Source organism: Glandiceps talaboti, chromosome 19 (assembly GCF_964340395.1).
Source record: "Glandiceps talaboti chromosome 19, keGlaTala1.1, whole genome shotgun sequence".
NCBI lineage: Eukaryota > Metazoa > Hemichordata > Enteropneusta > Spengelidae > Glandiceps > Glandiceps talaboti.
In genome coordinates, this window is record NC_135567.1 from 1,946,559 (window position 1) to 1,971,332 (window position 24,774).

Consider the following 24,774-nt stretch of genomic DNA (forward strand, 5'->3'; position numbering starts at 1 on the left):
ACTGTACTTGTGTTTCTGTGCTTTGTAAAGTGCATTGTGATAGGTTGCTTCAGCTACACGATCCATGCATGATATAAAGTAATTGTTGAGATATTTAATGAATATTCAAAATATTCCATAAATATGCCAGGGACCATTATACTATTAATCATGAAACTCAGTGTTATTGTATTTTTACACATATTTTCCCATCACAGTTATCAGGATTCGAGTGCCTGTATCCTTGTTCTGACTTCGGAGTCTGTGTTGATGATACATTTCATCAAGTCTAAAAAATATATAAGATAGTTCCTCTCACGGGCAACAAGTAATGGCTATATCTGATTTTCTTCGCAGGTAATTTTGAAACTAATTGATATGAAATTACCTTCCGTACACCCCTAAATCTTCCAGCAAGTACGACATGCAATACAATGTTTCGCGAGAGTGTCAAGACTGTCAGACTGTCGAGTTACTTCGCGCATGCGCATTACGTTTGTGAGTCAAGAGTCTGTTTACCTTTAGGGTATTTACATAATTATCAGTCACATGATGATTGAGAAAAGAAGTAACTTCCACACAAACACCCATTACAGTAACCTTGATCATCGATCCATCGATCAGTCTTTTTATCAGGTGGTTATTTCTGGTTATAGGACATAAAAACTTGGATCGAAGTCACACAAAAACAGTTTCAATATGTCGAAGATTCATATAGAATATTGGTAAGTACATTTGTGATAATTTTATGGTGAGTTCGTCAGATTTTCTTGTAAAAATCAGTATGTAGATTTGTAGGTGGTACGTGGTGATACGTACGTACGTGTAGGCTGTAGGCTGTAATTACGACATAAACAGTAATGTCATTGTTTATCTGATTACAAATATAAAAATGTGAAACGTTAACTAGATTGGTGTATTTCCATACTTCATTCATATCTGAAGGGAGTATTGCCTTATTTGTTTCTATAATAATCAGAAGATTTCTTCCATGACAACACAACTAGTAAACATTCAAACGTTGTCATACCCCCCCCCCCCTCACTCCCCCCCTCCGGCCGTACCAGTTTGTTTACTTATTAAACTCTTAATATCACGTGATAATGTTAACAGGCACAAAGTGAACTACATACCACTAAACAATGGTGGTCTAAGAGTGAACCAAACAGTTTTATCTGATTTTGGCAAGACTACATCAGTGTTCACTGTTACTGTTAATCGAATTCGGGATGTGACCAATTCTGTCAACCCCACAGTCACCAATATACTGTCCACCCCCGTCACCAATACTGTCAACCCCACAGTCACCAATATACTGTTCACCCCCCAGTCACCAATATACTGTCCACCCCCGTCACCAATACTATCAACCCCACAGTCACCAATATACTGTCCACCCCCGTCACCAATACTGTCAACCCCAGTCACCAATACTGTCAACCCCACAGTCACCAATACTGTCCACCCCCGTCACCAATACTGTCAACCCTGCAGTCACCAATACTGTCAACCCCAGTCACCAATACTGTCAACCCCACAGTCACCAATACTGTCAACCCTGCAGTCACCAATACTGTCAACCCCAGTCACCAATACTGTCAACCCTGCAGTCACCAATACTGTCAACCCCAGTCACCAATACTGTCAACCCCACAGTCACCAATACTGTCAACCCTGCAGTCACCAATACTGTCAACCCCAGTCAATAATATACTGTCAACCCCAGTCACCAATACTGTCAACCCTGCAGTCACCAATACTGTCAACCCCACAGTCACCAATAACTGTCCACCCCCGTCACCAATACTGTCAACCCCACAGTCACCAATACTGTCAACCCCAGTCACCAATACTGTCAACCCACAGTCACCAATACTGTCAACCCTGCAGTCACCAATACTGTCAACCCCACAGTCACCAATACTGTCAACCCCAGTCACTAATACTGTCCACCCCAGTCACCAATACTGTCAACCCTGCAGTCACCAATATACTGTCAACCCTGCAGTCACCAATATACTGTCAACCCCACAGTCACCAATACTGTCAACCCTGCAGTCACCAATACTGTCAACCCCACAGTCACCAATACTGTCAACCCCAGTCTCCAATACTGTCAACCCCAGTCACCAATACTGTCAACCCCACAGTCACCAATACTGTCAACCCCAGTCACCAATACTGTCAACCCCACAGTCACCAATATACTGTCCGCCCCCATCACCAATACTGTCAACCCCACAGTCACCAATATACTGTCAACCCCAGTCACCAATATACTGTCAACCCCAGTCACCAATATACTGTCCACCCCAGTCACCAATACTGTCAACCCCACAGTCACTTGTGAGCTATTATTCTATTCAGGGATGGTCATAATACAAAATCATGACATCATCAGATGAATTTCCACAAAAATACTGTTATCTGTGTAGTGTTATGTACTACAGATCTATTACTGTATCTGTGTAGTGTTATGTACTACAGATCTATTACTGTATCTGTGTAGTGTTATGTACTACAGATCTATTACTGTTATCTGTGTAGTGTTATGTACTACAGATCTATTACTGTATCTGTGTAGTGTTATGTACTACAGATCTATTACTGTATCTGTGTAGTGTTATGTACTACAGATCTATTACTGTATCTGTGTAGTGTTATGTACTACAGATCTATTACTGTATCTGTGACAGACACCGATAAATGGCTAATAACAAATATAATGTATTATTATAAAATCATGAATAGAATATTAGCCCACAAGTAACTGTTGTCCACCTCAGTATAGATATGATATATTTGTATTTCAGTTTTTATATTGGTGTTTTCTCAAAGCTTGTTGTATTATATATATCTGAGGCTTAACCCCAATGTTATTTATATCTATGACATTCAATATCTATTTTATCCTATACTCTGTGTTTTCTACACAAACACCTTGTTATGTTATTTATATCTAAGACATTCAATCAGCGTGCGAAATTAACGCCGGTCCTTCGGCCCGAGACCAACAGATTTCCGTTCGGACCGACAGTTTTTCAGAATTACAACAACGTATCGGTCCTTATGACCGACTGAAATTTGGAGTAAATAATAACATTTATTCAAAGATATATCCAATTTCACCTACATGAATCTGATCTTGTGTTACCTATTTTACTCTCGACATGATCTCGTTCAAGTCAAGCGACACAGAGCCGCTAGTAGCTCGCTACGTGTTGTTGTCAATGTTGATATCATGTCTACATATGACGTAGCGTACAGCATTTACTTTATGAAATTATGTTAGCAAACACATAATTGGCCGAATTTCTCCAATTATTTGTGTCTTGACTAATCAGAACGTCTTAGACATCCAGACCTATTTTACACATTCAGCACATGCGTCTTTTCCCACCATGATATAGTAATTGTTGTAAAGTTTACTGTTCTAAGTGTATGAAACTTTTAACGTGTTTGAGACAGTTCCACGTTGTATTTATAAAGTATGTGGCGATATTTAGAAGGCAGCAATGAGCTTCCGAAGAAGAAGACGAATTTCAACAGACAGTTTTTTTAAGGCTGGTATTAAAGCTGGTAAATGTTAGCGGGTTTCCCGATCAATTTACCGGAGTTGCCCATGTGTGTGGCCATGATCAAAACAAACTGACGGAAAACATATAAATTACTCTGGAAATGGCGTTTTAACTAATAAAGAAGGCAGGTACACTTCGTAAAATATCTTCAGTACGATAGTTTATATTTGTAAAACAGTAAAAAAAATGCGTAGTCTGATTGCTTTCAATTTGATTCATATGATAATGTATGTCCTGTCATGTTGTAATCAACGTATAAACTTAGAAATGTTGCATTTTTGTTGCAATTGTTTTATCTGGAATATTACTGCATCATGCCAAACACGGGTACATATAGTTGATTACACATTATAGTACAGTTACCATATAACGCTCACACGTCAAAAAAACTTGCATTGTAAGACATGTTTAGCCATACTTCTCTTCATCATGGTCAGATTTCTTACACAAACAGTCGAGTCAGAGACGATACTCAATACACCACTGTATGGTATACGGGTAGGGCTTTATGGGGGGGGGGGGGGGCTTCAGTACATATTTGAAGGAAGACGAAACCGCTCCGTGTCACTTTTGTGGATGGAAATTGAAATAAAGTGAATACACAGTTTTCAAGAGGGATAGTTATGCGACAAAACTTTCTGCCATGATGAAGTTGTGGGTCTACTTTCACTAAGAGTTGGAAAGCTACATCAGCTGTTGCCACAGACGATGAATATGACTTTGGATATGTGATTCAGAATTTAGTGAATCGTACAGAGAGGAAGGAGAGGACTGTGATCTCTTGGAGATTGCAGATAATGCATATTTAATGATTCATTCACCCATATTATCTACAATCTATGGATATGTATTTCTATGGTGTAATGAATACATTCAGTCTCAGACCACTATAGTCTATAGGAACAGATTATGCGAGAATGAATATTCATAGTTTCTGGGTTCATAGTTACAAATGAAAATCTGTACTCATAGAATCAAATATTACTTCCAAGTTATTTGTTGACTCTGTAAGTGGAAATTTTATGAAATAATAGTGGATAGTGAACAATTCGTTGTACTCCCTTTTACTTTTATATCTAAAGATATGTTGTATCATATTAAAGTTCAAAATCATTTAATCTGTAAATGGAGGGTATATAAATATAAGTCGTGAACGTGAACTGCATTGAGTATGGACCAGCAGTTTTCCTTAAGGACCAGCAGTATTTGCTACATGTCAGTCCTTATGACCAGTAGTCATTTTCCCTTAAGTTCACACACTGCATTCAATATCTATTTTATCCTATACTCTGTGTTTTCTCCACAAACATCTTGTTATGTTATTTATATCTAAGACATTCAATATCTATTTTATCCTATACTCTCTGTTTACTCCACATTATATTTCCATCAGCACTGAGTGAGGTTACGTTGGTCGTTATCGGGAACTATCTGATGATATCAAATCATCAGTACCTGATGCGATAGTCAGAGGTTTTCGGGGTCGACGTGGTGAGACTGTAGTTCATTATTTCATCTCTAGTGTGTTATCTTTCATCAACTATCACATATCAACCTTCTCCTCCTTTTACTATAACTAAATGGTACAGTCCTAATGTGTTTACCTTTCGATAGGATCATTCCATTTTTAATCCAGATTTTCCCAACTAGTAATTACAACAAGTTCACCCTTGGGAGAAAGGGGATAAGCAACCAAATATTTAAAGTGGCCATATGTATGAGGATTGGGTATTTATTTTTGATTTTTAATTTACAGAACAATTTCATGATGGCTTCCTACTTGAAAAATCAATGTGAAACAATATATGTCAAGTCTGTGTTTGTAACTCAATACATTGCAGAGACCAAGTCTGTGTTTGTAACTCAATACATTGCAGAGACCAAGTCTGTGTTTGTAACTCAATACATTGCAGAGACCAAGTCTGTGTTTGTAACTCAATACATTGCAGAGACCAAGTCTGTGTTTGTAACTCAATACATTGCAGAGACCAAGTCTGTGTTTGTAACTCAATACATTGCAGAGACCAAGTCTGTGTTTGTAACTCAATACATTGCAGAGACCAAGTCTGTGTTTGTAACTCAATACATTGCAGAGACCAAGTCTGTGTTTGTAACTCAATACATTGGAGAGACCAAGTCTGTGTTTGTAACTCAATACATTGCAGAGACCAAGTCTGTGTTTGTAACTCAATACATTGCAGAGACCAAGTCTGTGTTTGTAACTCAATACATTGCAGAGACCAAGTCTGTGTTTGTAACTCAATACATTGCAGAGACCAAGTCTGTGTTTGTAACTCAATACATTGCAGAGACCAAGTCTGTGTTTGTAACTCAATACATTGCAGAGACCAAGTCTGTGTTTGTAACTCAATACATTGCAGAGACCAAGTCTGTGTTTGTAACTCAATACATTGCAGAGACCAAGTCTGTGTTTGTAACTCAATACATTGCAGAGACCAAGTCTGTGTTTGTAACTCAATACATTGCAGAGACCAAGTCTGTGTTTGTAACTCAATACATTGCAGAGACCAAGTCTGTGTTTGTAACTCAATACATTGCAGAGACCAAGTCTGTGTTTGTAACTCAATACATTGCAGAGACCAAGTCTGTGTTTGTAACTCAATACATTGCAGAGACCAAGTCTGTGTTTGTAACTCAATACATTGCAGAGACCAAGTCTGTGTTTGTAACTCAATACATTGCAGAGACCAAGTCTGTGTTTGTAACTCAATACATTGCAGAGACCAAGTCTGTGTTTGTAACTCAATACATTGCAGAGACCAAGTCTGTGTTTGTAACTCAATACATTGCAGAGACCAAGTCTGTGTTTGTAACTCAATACATTGCAGAGACCAAGTCTGTGTTTGTAACTCAATACATTGCAGAGACCAAGTCTGTGTTTGTAACTCAATACATTGCAGAGACCAAGTCTGTGTTTGTAACTCAATACATTGCAGAGACCAAGTCTGTGTTTGTAACTCAATACATTGCAGAGACCAAGTCTGTGTTTGTAACTCAATACATTGCAGAGACCAAGTCTGTGTTTGTAACTCAATACATTGCAGAGACCAAGTCTGTGTTTGTAACTCAATACATTGCAGAGACCAAGTCTGTGTTTGTAACTCAATACATTGCAGAGACCAAGTCTGTGTTTGTAACTCAATACATTGCAGAGATGTAAATAGTATGTGAAAAGTTTTTTATTGTACATACATTTGTATAATAACAAGAATTTTAAACATTTGTGAATGTTCTGCAATTTATTTAATTACAACCAAAAACTAGACTCCTAAGCATATGTTGTTCTCCTAAGCATATGTTGTTCTCCTAAGCATATGTTGTTCTCCTAAGCATATGTTGTTCTCCTAAGCATATGTTGTTCTCCTAAGCATATGTTGTTCTCCTAAGCATATGTTGTTCTCCTAAGCATATGTTGTTCTCCTAAGCATATGTTGTTCTCCTAAGCATATGTTGTTCTCCTAAGCATATGTTGTTCTCCTAAGCATATGTTGTTCTCCTAAGCATATGTTGTTCTCCTAGGCATATGTTATTCCACATTGATTTTTCAAGATGGAAGCCATGACAAAACTGTCTAAGTTATTAGTTGGAAATTCAAAATAAATACCCAATCCTCATCCATATGGTCACTTTTAAGTGAAGTCATACACTCATATACTTGTACATTGTGTATGTTGCACCCCTATTCAATGTAAAATGGAATGACCTCTCAATGGATTACAATAGGACTATACCAAGTCATATAATTAATAAGGATGGGAAGATTAATACTAATTGTCTTTATTTCTCTTCTCTTTATTTGCATGTTAATTTCTTATTAATCTGGTGTAGTGGTGGCTGAGGTTACTATTCCCGCTGTACTGAACTCGCCCACGCTATAGAGGCTGATGTTCCTGGTGCAGTGGTTAGCCATGAGAGAGGAAGACAAGGTAAAAAATGGTATACAACTACTTTATAGGGTATTGTTGAAATATCTATAGTACTAACAGATATAAAAATAAATACATTATTTTTAATATACCAATGGATTTAATATAAATAGTAATAAATCCACTCACAAACATGTACAGATAGTGTATAGACACCATACATAGTGTGTAGAGACACCATACATAGTGTGTATAGACACCATACATAGTGTAGAGACACCATACATAGTGTGTATAGACACCATACATAGTGTGTAGAGACACCATACATAGTGTGTATAGACACCATACATAGTGTGTAGAGACACCATACATAGTGTGTATAGACACCATACATAGTGTAGAGACACCATACATAGTGTGTAGAGACACCATACATAGTGTGTAGAGACACCATACATAGTGTGTATAGACACCATACATAGTGTGTATAGACACCATACATAGTGTGTAGAGACACCATACATAGTGTGTATAGACACCATACATAGTGTGTATAGACACCATACATAGTGTGTATAGACACCATACATAGTGTGTAGAGACTTTGATTTGATTTGATTTATTACTCTAGGTCAATGCATCCATAAATGGATTTTCATGCATTGAATATAAAAATACAAAACATACGTTAAAATACAAAGACACATAATTTAAAAATATGGGAGAGTAACAAAATTTACAGGGCAGAGTACAAAGATAAAATAAAAGTTATAAAAAGTAAAACACGAGAGATGCTAGAATTATGAAGTTAAAAACGGTTTAAGACATTAAAAACTAAGTGTTTACTAAGTAGTCGTATTTGCGGAAATACATGAGCGGTATTTGAAAGAACGACTGTGTGCCTTTGGAATGTGGTATTTGGTCCGAGTATTGTATTGGTGTATTGTTGAGTTTTTGGTGACAAGATCAGATAAATAGAGTGGTACTTTTTTGCTTATACATTTACTGACAATATTTTTGAAGTGTTGATCGTGTCTTTCCTGAATAGTTGGCCAATTTAGAGAATTTCTGGCAAGTGTTACATGGTCTGATTTTTTAAGGCCACATTGAATTCGTACAGCAAAATTTATGATACCTTGAAGACTACTTTTCAAAGTGAGATTACAATTAGAAAAGACTGTGTCACAGTAGTCTAAAAGGGAGAAGACAGTAGCAGCTATTACATTCTTTCTGACTTTTTCCGGTATACAACGCCTAACACGTGCCAGTCTTGTTAGACGGAAACCACATGCCCTACGGAGATAAGACACATGGTTTGACCAACTGAGTTCAGGGTCCAGTTTCAAGCCTAAGCAGGTAGCAGACTTAGTAGCTTTGATAGTAATATCTTGAAAGGACAGAGAATTAATGTGATTTGGTATTTTCTTTAGTTGTTGACGTGTACCGAAGAACATATACTGATATTTAGAGATATTTGGTTTCAAAGTATTTGCATGGAACCATGTAGTTAAACGATTAATTTCGTATTTTAAGTCATTGTGAAGTACATCAATATCGGCAATGGTACTGTTTTTCAGAATATTGATGTCATCTGCAAAACCATAAATTGGAGTGTTTGAGTGAAGCCAAGTAGGAAGGTCATTAATATATAGTGCAAATAATAAAGGTCCACAGACACTGCCTTGAGGTACTCCAGTTTTGACCTGAATACAATTTGAAGATATGTTGCCAACTTTTACACTTTGAGTTCTACCTGATAGGTAACTTCTGAACCACTGAACTGCAGATGGATGAAAGTTGTAACGTTGAAGTTTACTGAGAAGGATAGTGTGATTGACTGAATCAAACGCCTTTGAAAGGTCTAACATAAGAAGAGATGAAATTTTCCTATTGAACATGTTATCAAGTATATCATCACACATACGCTGTAATAATGTAGCTGTCGAATGTTTTGGACGGAAACCAGAAAAAGTTGGATGGAGGATATTATTTGAATCTAAGTAACTAATAAGTTGATTGCAGACTAAACGTTCAAGAACTTTTGAGAGAGTGGGGAGTAGAGAAATAGGGCGGTAATTGGAAACATCTTGTTTATCACGCTTGCCCTTTTTATAAATTGGAATAATTGTAGCTTTTTTCCAATCAGTTGGTACAATACCCTGAGAAATAGACTTGTTAAATATACATGTCAATGAAGGAACAATAGCTGGAATTGACAGTTTGATTAACTTACAGTTAATATCATTCGGTGATGAAGACTTATTGGATGGCAATGCCGATAAGGCAGAGGTTACTTGTTGTTCTGTGACCTTAGAAAGTTGAAAACTAGTCTGTGGCATTTTGATGTGATCTAGTAAAGGTTCAACAGTGTTTATTTCTTCTTGAATGCGTGTACCTACATTGGCAAAGTACTGGTTGAAGTTATTGGCAAGAGGTAACGGGTCGTCGTGAGCTGGGAGAGTAGTGCAACGAGGATTTAATAGATCATTAATCCTTTTCCAGACTTTGCTAGCATTGTGTAGGTTTTCAGTAATGACGTCTTCATAGAATTGTGTCTTAGCAGTGGTGATGTCATGTTTGATTATATTGCGGAATTTGACAAATTCCATCCAGTAGACATGAAGGCCAGTGCGGTGGTGCATCTTCCTAAACCAGTCTCGAAGTTGCATTTTTCTTTTAATTTCTGTAGTTATCCATGGGTTGGATTTGGGTCGACATTTAATTTTCATGATGGGAGCATGCTTATCAAGAACGCTGGTATAAAGTGAGTTCCACATAGAAATCATAGCATTCAGATCATTGCATGTTTCTATATTCTGCCAAGGAATTTTCTGTAAATCACTGATAAATTTTGATGGATCAATTTTCTTGAGTGGGCGAATGTACTTGACAGTCGGCGTAGGGCGTTTACGACGGGACTTGTATGGTAAGACAGAGTAAATTAAGTAGTGGTCACTGAGGGCAGTATGTAATATTGAAGAAGTAGCTGGAAATACTGAAGCAGGAGTGATAACAAGATCAATTAATGTTCTTGTTCTATCTGTTACACGTGTAGCACTGTCAATGTGTTGTTTCATGCCATGAAGGTCGAGGATTTCACGTAACTTTTTGGCTTCTGGTTTTTGGCTCAACAGGTCACAATTAAAGTCACCGAGTAGGGCAAAGTGATCACCAAAGTTTTGATATGCATAAGCTATGTTCGATGAAATTTGGTCCAGGCTTGAAGTAGGCAGTCGGGGTGGTTTATATATACATCCGATGGCAAAGTTGACAGGTTTACTTACTGAAATCCAAAGTTGTTCGATCTGGTTAGGGTCTAAGTTATCTGAACACAGATTATCCAGAATGGTTATCTGAAGATCCGTATGATGGTATATTGCAATTCCGCCATGGGATGAATATTTACGATCATGTCTAATGAGGTTATAACCTTCAATAGTTAGTTCTTCGTTGGATGTGTTGTCGGATGCCCAAGTTTCAGTGATGAGGAGAATGTCAAAGAACCTTGATGCATTGAAGAGCTTTAGCTGATCTAATGAACTCTGTAAACTTTGTATATTTAAATGACCGCAAGTGAAATATGGTATACCATGAAGTTGAGTGTTCAGGATTGTCGATGCATTCGATTGATCAGTGTCTATCCGTGAGTACGAATGAGAATCTTGGTTGTCATCAGGAATGAAGAATTTATCACCGATGAGGTCAGAAACGGGACCGGGGTTTAATTCAACGTCACCGGATAGTGATAAAAACTTGTAGTTGAATGTTGCTGAGCTATTTGGATAGTAATGAAGACTGCGATGACTGTACTTCACTATCCATGGTTTTATTTGAAGAGTATTTATGCTCCATTTACAGTCTATGGTAGTAGAAGCAAGTGTATTGTTCGAATAATTATCACTCAGGGTGGAGCAGGTTGTAGATATAGCGATAATTACAATGACAGTTAGGAGATCAGTTGAAGTATTCATCTCGTGTAGCTAGTTGATTTACAGCTGCTCAGTGTATCATCTGATTGTTAGGTTAGAATCAGTGGTATGTAGCAGGTGATCTGTAGCAACAGTAGTTGAGTTATGCAGAGACACCATACATAGTGTGTATAGACACCATACATAGTGTGTATAGACACCATACATAGTGTGTATAGACACCATACATAGTGTGTAGAGACACCATGCATAGTGTGTAGAGACACCATGCATAGAGTGTAGAGACACCATGCATAGAGTGTATAGACACCATACATAGTGTGTAGAGACACCATACATAGTGTGTAGAGACACCATACATAGTGTGTAGAGACACCATACATAGTGTGTAGAGACACCATACATAGTGTGTATAGACACCATACATAGTGTGTATAGACACCATACATAGTGTGTAGAGACACCATACATAGTGTGTAGAGACACCATACATAGTGTGTAGAGACACCATACATAGTGTGTATAGACACCATACATAGTGTGTAGAGACACCATACATAGTGTGTATAGACACCATACATAGTGTGTATAGACACCATACATAGTGTATAGAGACACCATACATAGTGTGTATAGACACCATACATAGACTGTAGAGACACCATACATAGTGTGTATAGACACCATACATAGTGTGTATAGACACCATACATAGACTGTAGAGACACCATACATAGTGTGTATAGACACCATGCATAGTGTGTATAGACACCATACATAGTGTGTATAGACACCATACATAGTGTGTATAGACACCATACATAGTGTGTATAGACACCATACATAGTGTGTATAGACACCATACATAGACGGTAGAGACACCATACATAGTGTGTATAGACACCATACATAGTGTGTATAGACACCATACATAGTGTGTAGAGACACCATGCATAGTGTGTAGAGACACCATACATAGTGTGTATAGACACCATACATAGTGTAGAGACACCATACATAGTGTGTAGACACACCATACATAGTGTGTAGAGACACCATACATAGTGTGTAGAGACACCATACATAGTGTAGAGACACCATACATAGTGTGTAGACACCATACATAGTGTGTAGAGACACCATACATAGTGTAGAGACACCATACATAGTGTGTAGACACCATACATAGTGTAGAGACACCATACATAGTGTGTAGACACCATACATAGTGTGTAGAGACACCATACATAGTGTAGAGACACCATACATAGTGTGTAGACACCATACATAGTGTGTATAGACACCATACATAGTGTGTATAGACACCATACATACTGTGTAGAGACACCATACATAGTGTATAGAGACACCATACATACTGTGTAGAGACACCATACATAGTGTGTAGAGACACCATACATAGTGTGTATAGACACCATACATAGTGTGTAGAGACACCATACATAGTGTAGAGACACCATACATAGTGTGTAGACACCATACATAGTGTGTATAGACACCATACATAGTGTGTATAGACACCATACATACTGTGTAGAGACACCATACATAGTGTATAGAGACACCATACATACTGTGTAGAGACACCATACATAGTGTGTAGAGACACCATGCATAGTGTGTATAGACACCATACATAGTGTGTATAGACACCATACATAGTGTGTATAGACACCATACATAGTGTGTAGAGACACCATGCATAGTGTGTATAGACACCATACATAGTGTGTAGAGACACTATGCATAGTGTGTAGAGACACTATGCATAGTGTGTAGAGACACCATGCATAGTGTGTATAGACACCATACATAGTGTGTAGAGACACCATACATAGTGTGTATAGACACCATACATAGTGTGTATAGACACCATACATACTGTATAGACACCATGCATAGAGTGTATAGACACCATGCATAGAGTATAGATACACCATGCATAGAACCACCATACATATTGTGTAGAGACACCATGCTGTGTATAGACACCATGCTATGTAGACACCATACATAGTGTGTATAGACACCATACATAGTGTGTATAGACACCATACATAGTGTGTATAGACACCATACATAGTGTGTATAGACACCATGCTGTGTAGAGACACCATACATAGTGTAGAGACACCATGTATAGAGTAGGACACCATACATAGTGTAGACACCATGCATAGAGTGTAGACACCATACATAGTGTGTATAGACACCATACATATTGTGTAGAGACACCATGCTGTGTAGAGACACCATGCATAGAGTGTATAGACACCATACATAGTGTGTATAGACACCATACATAGTGTAGAGACACCATGCATAGTGTGTATAGACACCATAGTGTGTATAGACACCATACATAGTGTGTATAGACACCATACATAGTGTGTAGAGACAGCATACAGTGTAGAGACACCATGTATAGAGTGAGACACCATAGAGTGTATAGACACCATACATAGTGTGTATAGACACCATGCATACTGTGTAGAGACACCATACATAGTGTGTAGAGACAGCATACAGTGTAGAGACACCATGTATAGAGTGAGACACCATAGAGTGTATAGACACCATGCATAGAGTGTATAGACACCATGCATAAAGTGTAGACACACCATACATAGTGTGTAGACACACCATACATAGTGTGTAGAGACACCATACATAGTGTGTAGAGACCATACATAGTGTGTAGACACCATGCATAGTGTGTAGAGACACCATACATAGTGTATAGACACCATACATAGTGTGTATAGACATCATACATAGTGTGTAGAGACACCATACATAGTGTATAGACACCATACATAGTGTATAGACACCATACATAGTGTGTATAGACACCATACATACTGTGTAGAGACACCATACATAGTGTGTAGACACACCATACATAGTGTGTAGAGACAGCATACATAGTGTGTAGACACACCATACATAGTGTGTAGAGACACCATACAGTGTAGAGACACCATAGAGTGTATAGACACCATACATAGTGTGTATAGACACCATGCATAGAGTGTATAGACACCATGCATAGAGTGTAGACACACCATACATACTGTGTAGAGACACCATACATAGTGTGTAGAGACACCATACATAGTGTGTAGAGACACTATGCATAGTGTGTAGAGACACCATACATAGTGTGTATAGACACCATGCATAGAGTATAGATACACCATGCAGATTAGAGACACTATACATATTGTGTAGAGACACCATAGAGTGTAGAGACACCGTACATAGTGTAGAGACACCATAGAGTGTAGAGACACCATAGAGTGTAGAGACACCATACATAGTGTGTAGAGACACCATACATAGTGTGTATAGACACCATACATAGTGTAGAGACACCATACATAGTGTAGACACCATAGTGTGTAGAGACACCATGCATAGAGTGTAGAGACACCATGCATAGAGTGTAGACACCAGGCAGTGTAGAGACACCATACATAGAGTGTAGAGACACCATGCATAGAGTGTAGACACCAGGCAGTGTAGAGACACCATACATAGAGTGTAGAGACACCATGCATAGAGTGTAGACACCAGGCAGTGTAGAGACACCATAAAATATTGTGTGGAGACACCATGTATAGAGTGAGACACCATACATAGTGTAGAGACACCATACAGTGTAGAGACACCATACAGAGTGTAGAGACATCATACAGTGTAGAGACACCATACAGAGTGTAGAGACATCATACAGTGTAGAGACACCATACATAGTGTAGAGACACCATACAGTGTAGAGACACCATACAGAGTGTAGAGACATCATAGATATTCGTTCATCGGATAAATGCCTTCTGCATACACCCAAATGGAATCTGGTTTCCTATGGTCGCCGTTCCTTCTCTTCAGCAGCTCCTGAACTTTGGAACTCTCTACCCCTGGACATTAAAACCTCTCCCAATGTTAACATTTTCAAAAGACGCTTGAAAACCCACATATTTCAGAGAGCTTTTTCATCTCCTTTCTAACTCTAAGCGCCACTGAACTTTGTTTTCTTTGGATATTTGGCGCTATATAAATTTATTAGATAGATAGATAGATAGATAGATAGAGAGTAGACATCATGCATAGAGTTCGTGTAGAGACACCATACAGGTACACAGAATGTAGAGACACCATGCATAGAGTGTACAGACCCCCACACATTATTACATAGAGACTGTACACCTTTTAACTACATGTGTATAGCACTGAACTTCATAGAAACATAGCTGTATTAGCAGAGACCAGTCATAGAACCATGGCTATATTAGCAGAGACCAGTCATAGAACCATGGCTATATTAGCAGAGACCAATCATAGAACCATGGCTATATTAGCAGAGACCAATCATAGAAACATAGCTGTATTAGCAGAGACCAGTCATAGAACCATGGCTATATTAGCAGAGACCAGTCATAGAACCATGGCTATATTAGCAGAGACCAGTCATAGAAACATAGCTGTATTAGCAGAGACCAATCATAGAACCATGGCTGTATTAGCAGAGACCAATCATATAGAACCATGGCTATATTAGCAGAGACCAATCATAGAACCATGGCTGTATTAGCAGAGACCAATCATAGAACCATGGCTGTATTAGCAGAGACCAATCATAGAACCATGGCTATATTAGCAGAGACCAATCATAGAACCATGGCTATATTAGCAGAGACCAATCATAGAACCATGGCTGTATTAGCAGAGACCAATCATAGAACCATGGCTGTATTAGCAGAGACCAATCATAGAACCATGGCTATATTAGCAGAGACCAATCATAGAACCATGGCTATATTAGCAGAGACCAATCATAGAACCATGGCTGTATTAGCAGAGACCAATCATAGAACCATGGCTGTATTAGCAGAGACCAATCATAGAACCATGGCTATATTAGCAGAGACCAATCATAGAACCATGGCTATATTAGCAGAGACCAATCATAGAACCATGGCTGTATTAGCAGAGACCAATCATAGAACCATGGCTGTATTAGCAGAGACCAGTCATAGAACCATGGCTATATTAGCAGAGACCAATCATATAGAACCATGGCTGTATTAGCAGAGACCAATCATAGAACCATGGCTGTATTAGCAGAGACCAATCATAGAACCATAGCTATATTAGCAGAGACCAATATTAGAACCATGGCTGTATTAGCAGAGACCAATCATAGAACCATGGCTGTATTAGCAGAGACCAATCATAGAACCTAGGGAAAGAGCTGGACGTCAGATTTTCACATTTTATGTTTTAATCTTTGAACTATGATCTCATTTTCAGGAGCCTTTGAGGTCAGCATTGATGGAAAGGTACTGTTCTCCAAGTTGAAGCAGGGAGGATTTCCACACAATAAACAGGTATGAGTTGATATTATTTCTACCACAACTGACTCACATGTATTCAAGAGTTCCTGTCTGGCTCTGTCAACACTAGTAGACATGTATTACCATGAGGTTATCAGCACTAGTAGACATGTATTACCATGAGGTTATCAGCATTAGTAGACATGTATTACCATGAGGTTATCAGCACTAGTAGACATGTATTACCATGAGGTTATCAGCACTAGTAGACATGTATTACCATGAGGTTATCTGGCTATGACATCAGTAGTAGACATGTATTACCATGAGGTTATCAACACTAGTAGACATGTATTACCATGAGGTTATCTGGCTATGACATCACTAGTAGACATGTATTACCATGAGGTTATCAGCACTAGTAGACATGTATTACCATGAGGTTATCAGCACTAGTAGACATGTATTACCATGAGGTTATCAGCACTAGTAGACATGTATTACCATGAGGTTATCTGGCTATGACATCACTAGTAGACATGTATTACCATGAGGTTATCAACACTAGTAGACATGTATTACCATGAGGTTATCAGCACTAGTAGACATGTATTACCATGAGGTTATCAGCACTAGTAGACATGTATTACCATGAGGTTATCTGGCTATGACATCACTAGTAGACATGTATTACCATGAGGTTATCAACACTAGTAGACATGTATTACAATGTACCATGAGGTTATCTGGCTATGACATCACTAGTAGACATGTATTACCATGAGGTTATCAGCACTAGTAGACATGTATTACCATGAGGGTTGTTAGGTAGCAACTATTTCCCAAGACTTACATGCCCTGTATGACACCTTTACCATTCTTTATTGGTGTCTGTCAATGGCATACATGTCATCAATGAATAAATTTACATGTAGTTCTTTTATTACAATACATTACATGGCTATTGATATATATATATATATATATATAATAGGATATAACATTTATAATACATGGCTATTGATATATATAATAGGATATAACATTTATAATACATGGCTATTGATATATATATAATAAGATATAACATTTATAATACATGGCTATTGATATATATAATAAGATATAACATTTATACTACATGGCTATTGATATATATAATAGGATATAACATTTATACTACATGGCTATTGATATATATAATAGGATATAACATTTATAATACATGGCTATTGATATATATAATAGGATATAACATTTATACTACATGGCTATTGATATATATAATAAGATATAACATTTATAATACATGGCTATTGATATATATAATAGGATATAACATTTATATTACATGGCTATTGATATATATATAATAAGATATAACATTTATAATACATGGCTATTGATATATATAATAGGATATAACATTTATACTACATGGCTATTGATATATATATAATAGGATATAACATTTATATTACATGGCTATTGATATATATAATAAGATATAACATTTATAATACATGGCTATTGATATATATAATAGGATATAACATTTATAATACATGGCTATTGATATATATAATAGGATATAACATTTATAATACATGGCTATTGATATATATAATAGGATATAACATTTATAATACATGGCTATTGATATATATAATAGGATATAACATTTATATTACATGGCTATTGATATATATAATAGGATATAACATTTATAATACATGGCTATTGATATATATAATAAGATATAACATTTATAATACATGGCTATTGATATATATAATAGGATATAACATTTATACTACATGGCTATTGATATATATAATAGGATATAACATTTATAATACATGGCTATTGATATATATAATAGGATATAACATTTATACTACATGGCTATTGATATATATAATAGGATATAACATTTATAATACATGGCTATTGATATATATAATAGGATATAACATTTATAATACATGGCTATTGATATATATAATAGGATATAACATTTATAATACATGGCCATTGATATATATAATAGGATATAACATTTATAATACATGGCTATTGATATATATAATAGGATATAACATTTATATTACATGGCTATTGATATATATAATAGGATATAACATTTATAATACATGGCTATTGATATATATAATAAGATATAACATTTATAATACATGGCTATTGATATATATAATAGGATATAACATTTATAATACATGGCTATTGATATATATAATAGGATATAACATTTATACTACATGGCTATTGATATATATAATAGGATATAACATTTATAATACATGGCTATTGATATATATAATAGGATATAACATTTATAATACATGGCTATTGATATATATAATAGGATATAACATTTATAATACATGGCTATTGATATATATAATAGGATATAACATTTATATTACATGGCTATTGATATATATAATAGGATATAACATTTATAATACATGGCTATTGATATATATAATAGGATATAACATTTATATTACATGGCTATTGATATATATAATAGGATATAACATTTATATTACATGGCTATTGATATATATAATAGGATATAACATTTATATTACATGGCTATTGATATATATATAATAAGATATAACATTTATAATACATGGCTATTGATATATATAATAAGATATAACATTTATAATACATGGCTATTGATATATATAATAGGATATAACATTTATATTACATGGCTATTGATATATATAATAGGATATAACATTTATATTACATGGCTATTGATATATATATAATAAGATATAACATTTATAATACATGGCTATTGATATATATAATAGGATATAACATTTATAATACATGGCTATTGATATATATAATAGGATATAACATTTATATTACATGGCTATTGATATATATAATAGGATATAACATTTATATTACATGGCTATTGATATATATAATAAGATATAACATTTATAATACATGGCTATTGATATATATAATAAGATATAACATTTATAATACATGGCTATTGATATATATAATAGGATATAACATTTATAATACATGGCTATTGATATATATAATAGGATATAACATTTATAATATGCCATTATTTAGTGATGGTGAAATTTGACAAATGGACAACAATATGAAATGATATAGAATTTGTGTGCTTGGAACTTCACTAACATTTAGCAATGCTTCATTTTAATGATACCATTTGTATACGACCCTGTCAATTTGTCTTCAAAACCATTTTGATTTCTGTAACATTATGTGAATATACAAAATATATAGATATGTAACCTGAGTTTAGGTGTGGTTTAGAGTACAATGTACATATATCTAATATTTACTGAAGTTAATGAACGAGGATTGAGTATTTATTTGGAATTTATTTGGAAAACCAATTGTATCATTGCTTTCTTCTTGAAAAATCAATGTGAAATAACAGACCAAGTCTGTGAAATAACAGACCAAGTCTATGAAATAACAGACCAAGTCTGTGAAATAACAGACCAAGTCTGTGAAATAACACCAAGTCTGTGAAATAACAGACCAAGTCTGTGAAATAACAGACCAAGTCTGTGAAATAACACCAAGTCTGTGAAATAACAGACCAAGTCTGTGAAATAACAGACCAAGTCTGTGAAATAACAGACCAAGTCTGTGAAATAACACCAAGTCTGTGAAATAACAGACCAAGTCTGTGAAATAACAGACCAAGTCTATGAAATAACAGACCAAGTCTATGAAATAACAGACCAAGTCTGTGAAATAACAGACCAAGTCTGTGAAATAACAGACCAAGTCTGTGAAATAACACCAAGTCTGTGAAATAACAGACCAAGTCTGTGAAATAACAGACCAAGTCTGTGAAATAACACCAAGTCTGTGAAATAACAGACCAAGTCTGTGAAATAACAGACCAAGTCTGTGAAATAACAGACCAAGTCTGTGAAATAACACCAAGTCTGTGAAATAACAGACCAAGTCTGTGAAATAACAGACCAAGTCTATGAAATAACAGACCAAGTCTATGAAATAACAGACCAAGTCTGTGAAATAACAGACCAAGTCTGTGAAATAACAGACCAAGTCTGTGAAATAACACCAAGTCTGTGCAATAACAGACCAAGTCTGTGAAATAACAGACAAATTCTGTGAAATAACAGACCAAGTCTGTGAGTCTGTGTTTGAAACCCAATACATTGTAAAAAAAGGTAAACAACACATAGATAGGTTGGTGTTGTACGTACAATAACAAACATTTTACACAATGTCAGTTTATTGAGTTACAAAGTAGGTCTTGCCATATGTTGCTTCACATCTATTTTTCAAATGGGAAGCCAAGATAAAATTGTTTTAGGAATTCAAAATTCAAAATAAATTGCCAATCCTGATTCCATATATTGTCACTTTAGATTGGTTTATCATTATGTTTTATTAATACTGACACCTGGTTGTGTTTTGTTTTGATATACAGATTGTGACCGCCATCAGGGAATACAAAGGTGGCTATGTTGAAGAAATCACAGACAGCCAATCACCATGTGTTATACTCTAGACACTATTCAGTAACATAGTACCATGTACTTGGATGTTGTGATGTCATCACTGAATTTCATACAGTGGAAATGATGTTAGTTTGATGTTTGACTCTTGGGACATACAATGTACAAATGTAGTGTATTTGTGAAAATAAACATGATACATGATACCTTGTTTATTTCTACATCCCGCCTGTGTGTGGCACCTATATAATTGTTTCCTTTTCATTTGAAGTAATTTGAAATAAGCCGTTTTTTGTCTCGCGGCAGATCTCACGAGATCCCCCATGTGAGCCATTACGTCCATGGCAACTATGTGAGGGTGGTCAAGCTGGGTGTCGAATGCTTAGCAACACTATTGTTCTCAGTGTCATTGCACATGGCCATGGGGTAAGCTTGACTGTGATCACATTTGACATCTGTTGTTGCTATGTATATTTGCATATCTTGCAAGGTCTGCAACGAAATCCCTTATTGAAATGTACAAAAACTTGTCAGGTCACATGAGTGAAACAAATCCCTTATTGAAATGTACAAAAACTTGTCAGGTCACATGAGTGAAACAAATCCCTTATTGAAATGTACAAAAACTTGTCAGGTCACATGAGTGAAACAAATCCCTTATTGAAATGTACAAAAACTTGTCAGGTCACATGAGTGCAACAAATCCCTTATTGAAATGTACAAAAACTTGTCAGGTCACATGAGTGAAACAAATCCCTTATTGAAATGTACAAAAACTTGTCAGGTCACATGAGTGAAACAAATCCCTTATTGAAATGTACAAAAACTTGTCAGGTCACATGAGTGAAACAACATGGCAACATGATTTGTACTGTAACTATAAACATAATATTGGCATTATACTTTATGATTTGAAGATAACCGGATGGTTGTAATCTTACAGTAGATTTATTGATGATGTCGTTGTAATCTTACAGTAGATTTATTGATGGTGTCATAACATCCTATATTTTGTCAATCATTCTGTCATTGTAATCTTACAGTAGATTTATTGATGATGTCATAACATCCTATATTCTGTCAATCATCCTGTCATTGTAATCTTACAGTAGATTTATTGATGATGTCATAACATCCTATATTTTGTTAATCATTCTGTCATTGTAATCTTACAGTAGATTTATTGATGATGTCATTGTAATCTTACAGTAGATTTATTGATGATGTCACAACATCCTATATTTTGTCAATCATTCTGACATTGTAATCTTACAGTAGATTTATTGATGATGTCATAACATCCTATATTTTGTTAATCATCCTGTCATTGTAATCTTACAGTAGATTTATTGATGATGTCATAACATCCTATATTTTGTTAATCATTCTGTCATTGTAATCTTACAGTAGATTTATTGATGATGTCATAACATCCTATATTTTGTTAATCATTCTGTCATTGTAATCTTACAGTAGATTTATTGATGATGTCATAACATCCTATATTTTGTTAATCATTCTGTCATTGTCATCTTACAGTAGATTTATTGATGATGTCATTGTAATCTTACAGTAGATTTATTGATGATGTCATAACATCCTATATTTTGTTAATCATCCTGTCATTGTAATCTTACAGTAGATTTATTGATGATGTCATAACATCCTACATCTTGTCAATCATTCTATCATTGTAATCTTACAGTAGATTTATTGATGATGTCATAACATCCTACATTTTGTTAATCACCCTGTCATTGTAATCTTACAGTATATTATTACTTTATGATGTCATAACATCCTACATCTTGTTAATCACCCTGTCATTGTAATCTTACAGTATATTATTACTTTATGATGTCATAACATCCTACATCTTGTTAATCACCCTGTCATTGTAATCTTACAGTATATTACTTTATGATGTCATAACATCCTACATCTTGTTAATCACCCTGTCATTGTAATCTTACAGTATATTATTACTTTATGATGTCATAACATCCTACATCTTGTTAATCACCCTGTCATTGTAATCTTACAGTATATTATTACTTTATGATGTCATAACATCCTACATCTTGTTAATCACCCTGTCATTGTAATCTTACAGTATTTTATTACTTTATGATGTCATAACATCCTACATCTTGTTAATCACCCTGTCATTGTAATCTTACAGTATTTTATTACTTTATGATGTCATAACATCCTACATCTTGTTAATCACCCTGTCATTGTAATCTTACAGTATTTTATTACTTTATGATGTCATAACATCCTACATCTTGTTAATCACCCTGTCATTGTAATCTTACAGTATTTTATTACTTTATGATGTCATAACATCCTACATCTTGTCAATCATTCTATCATTGTAATCTTACAGTATTTTATTACTTTATGATGTCATAACATCCTACATCTTGTTAATCATTCTATCATTGTAATCTTACAGTATTTTATTACTTTATGATGGTAAGGGGACAAAGAAATTACCTCAATCCTCTAACCTGATACACTGTAAAAAAAACTGTCAGATTTAAATGAATTTGATGATTACAAGATGACAAATATTTTTTTAAAGTTTGCAATACAGCATATTAAGAATTCCATTCTGATTTGTTTAGTCCCTGTCCCAGGTGTTAACATAGGATTGATTTTCCCAGGTGTTAACATAGGACTGATGTCCCCAGGTGTTAACATAGGACTGATGTCCCCAGGTGTTAACATAGGACTGATGTCCCCAGGTGTTAACATAGGACTGATCATGTGCCCGGCCTCAGCTGTTAACTTAACACATACTGGACTTGGTGAGGTGTTAGTGTTAGCCTAGTATTAGCACTGAGCTAGTCAGGTGTTAACATATGACTGAGCTAGTCTGGTGCTAACATAGGACTGGTGTAGACATTAACCCTTCCAGTTGCTAACACATACTGGTGAGGTGTTAGTGTCAGCCTAGTGTTAGAACTGAGCTAGTCTGGTGTTAAGATAGGACTGGTATAAACATTAACCCTTCCAGTTGCTAACACATACTGGTGAGGTGTTAGTGTCAGCCTAGTGTTAGCACTGAGCTAGTCTGGTGTTAACATAGGTCTGGTACAGACATTAACCCTTCCAGTTACTAACACATACTGGTGAGGTGTTAGTGTCAGCCTAGTGTTAGCACTGAGTTAGTCTGGTGTTAACATAGGACTGGTATAGACATTAACCCTTCTAGTTGGTAACATATACTGGTGAGGTGTTAGTGTCAGCCTAGTGTTAGCACTGAGCTAGTCTGGTGTTAACATAGGACTGGTGTAGACATTAACCCTTCCAGTTGGTAACATATACTGGTGAGGTGTTAGTGTCAGCCTAGTGTTAGCACTGAGTTAGTCTGGTGTTAACATAGGACTGGTACAGACATTAACCCTTCCAGTTGTTAACACATACTGGTGAGGTGTTAGTGTCAGCCTAGTGTTAGCACTGAGCTAGTCTGGTGTTAACATAGGACTGGTGTAGACATTAAC

The 24,774-nt window shown here is 35.7% G+C and overlaps 1 protein-coding gene across 2 annotated transcripts; it reads left to right on the forward strand.

The window, feature by feature from the left end:
- The first annotated feature begins 568 nt into the window (after positions 1-568).
- On the forward strand, positions 569-22,795 carry LOC144450259 (migration and invasion enhancer 1-like). 2 transcript variants are annotated; one of them, XR_013482214.1, is made up of 4 exons: positions 569-704; positions 7,407-7,504; positions 16,711-16,787; positions 21,238-22,792. XR_013482214.1 is itself a non-coding variant. In XM_078140856.1 (4 exons), exons 2-4 carry the CDS (start codon positions 7,463-7,465, stop codon positions 21,316-21,318), a joined length of 210 nt encoding a protein of 69 aa, XP_077996982.1. In that variant the 5' UTR covers positions 569-704; positions 7,407-7,462; the 3' UTR covers positions 21,319-22,795. The 2 variants fall into 2 exon arrangements, 1 of the variants encoding a protein (XP_077996982.1); XM_078140856.1 differs by having other exon boundaries at positions 7,407-7,514; positions 21,238-22,795.
- Positions 22,796-24,774: the final 1,979 nt, after the last annotated feature.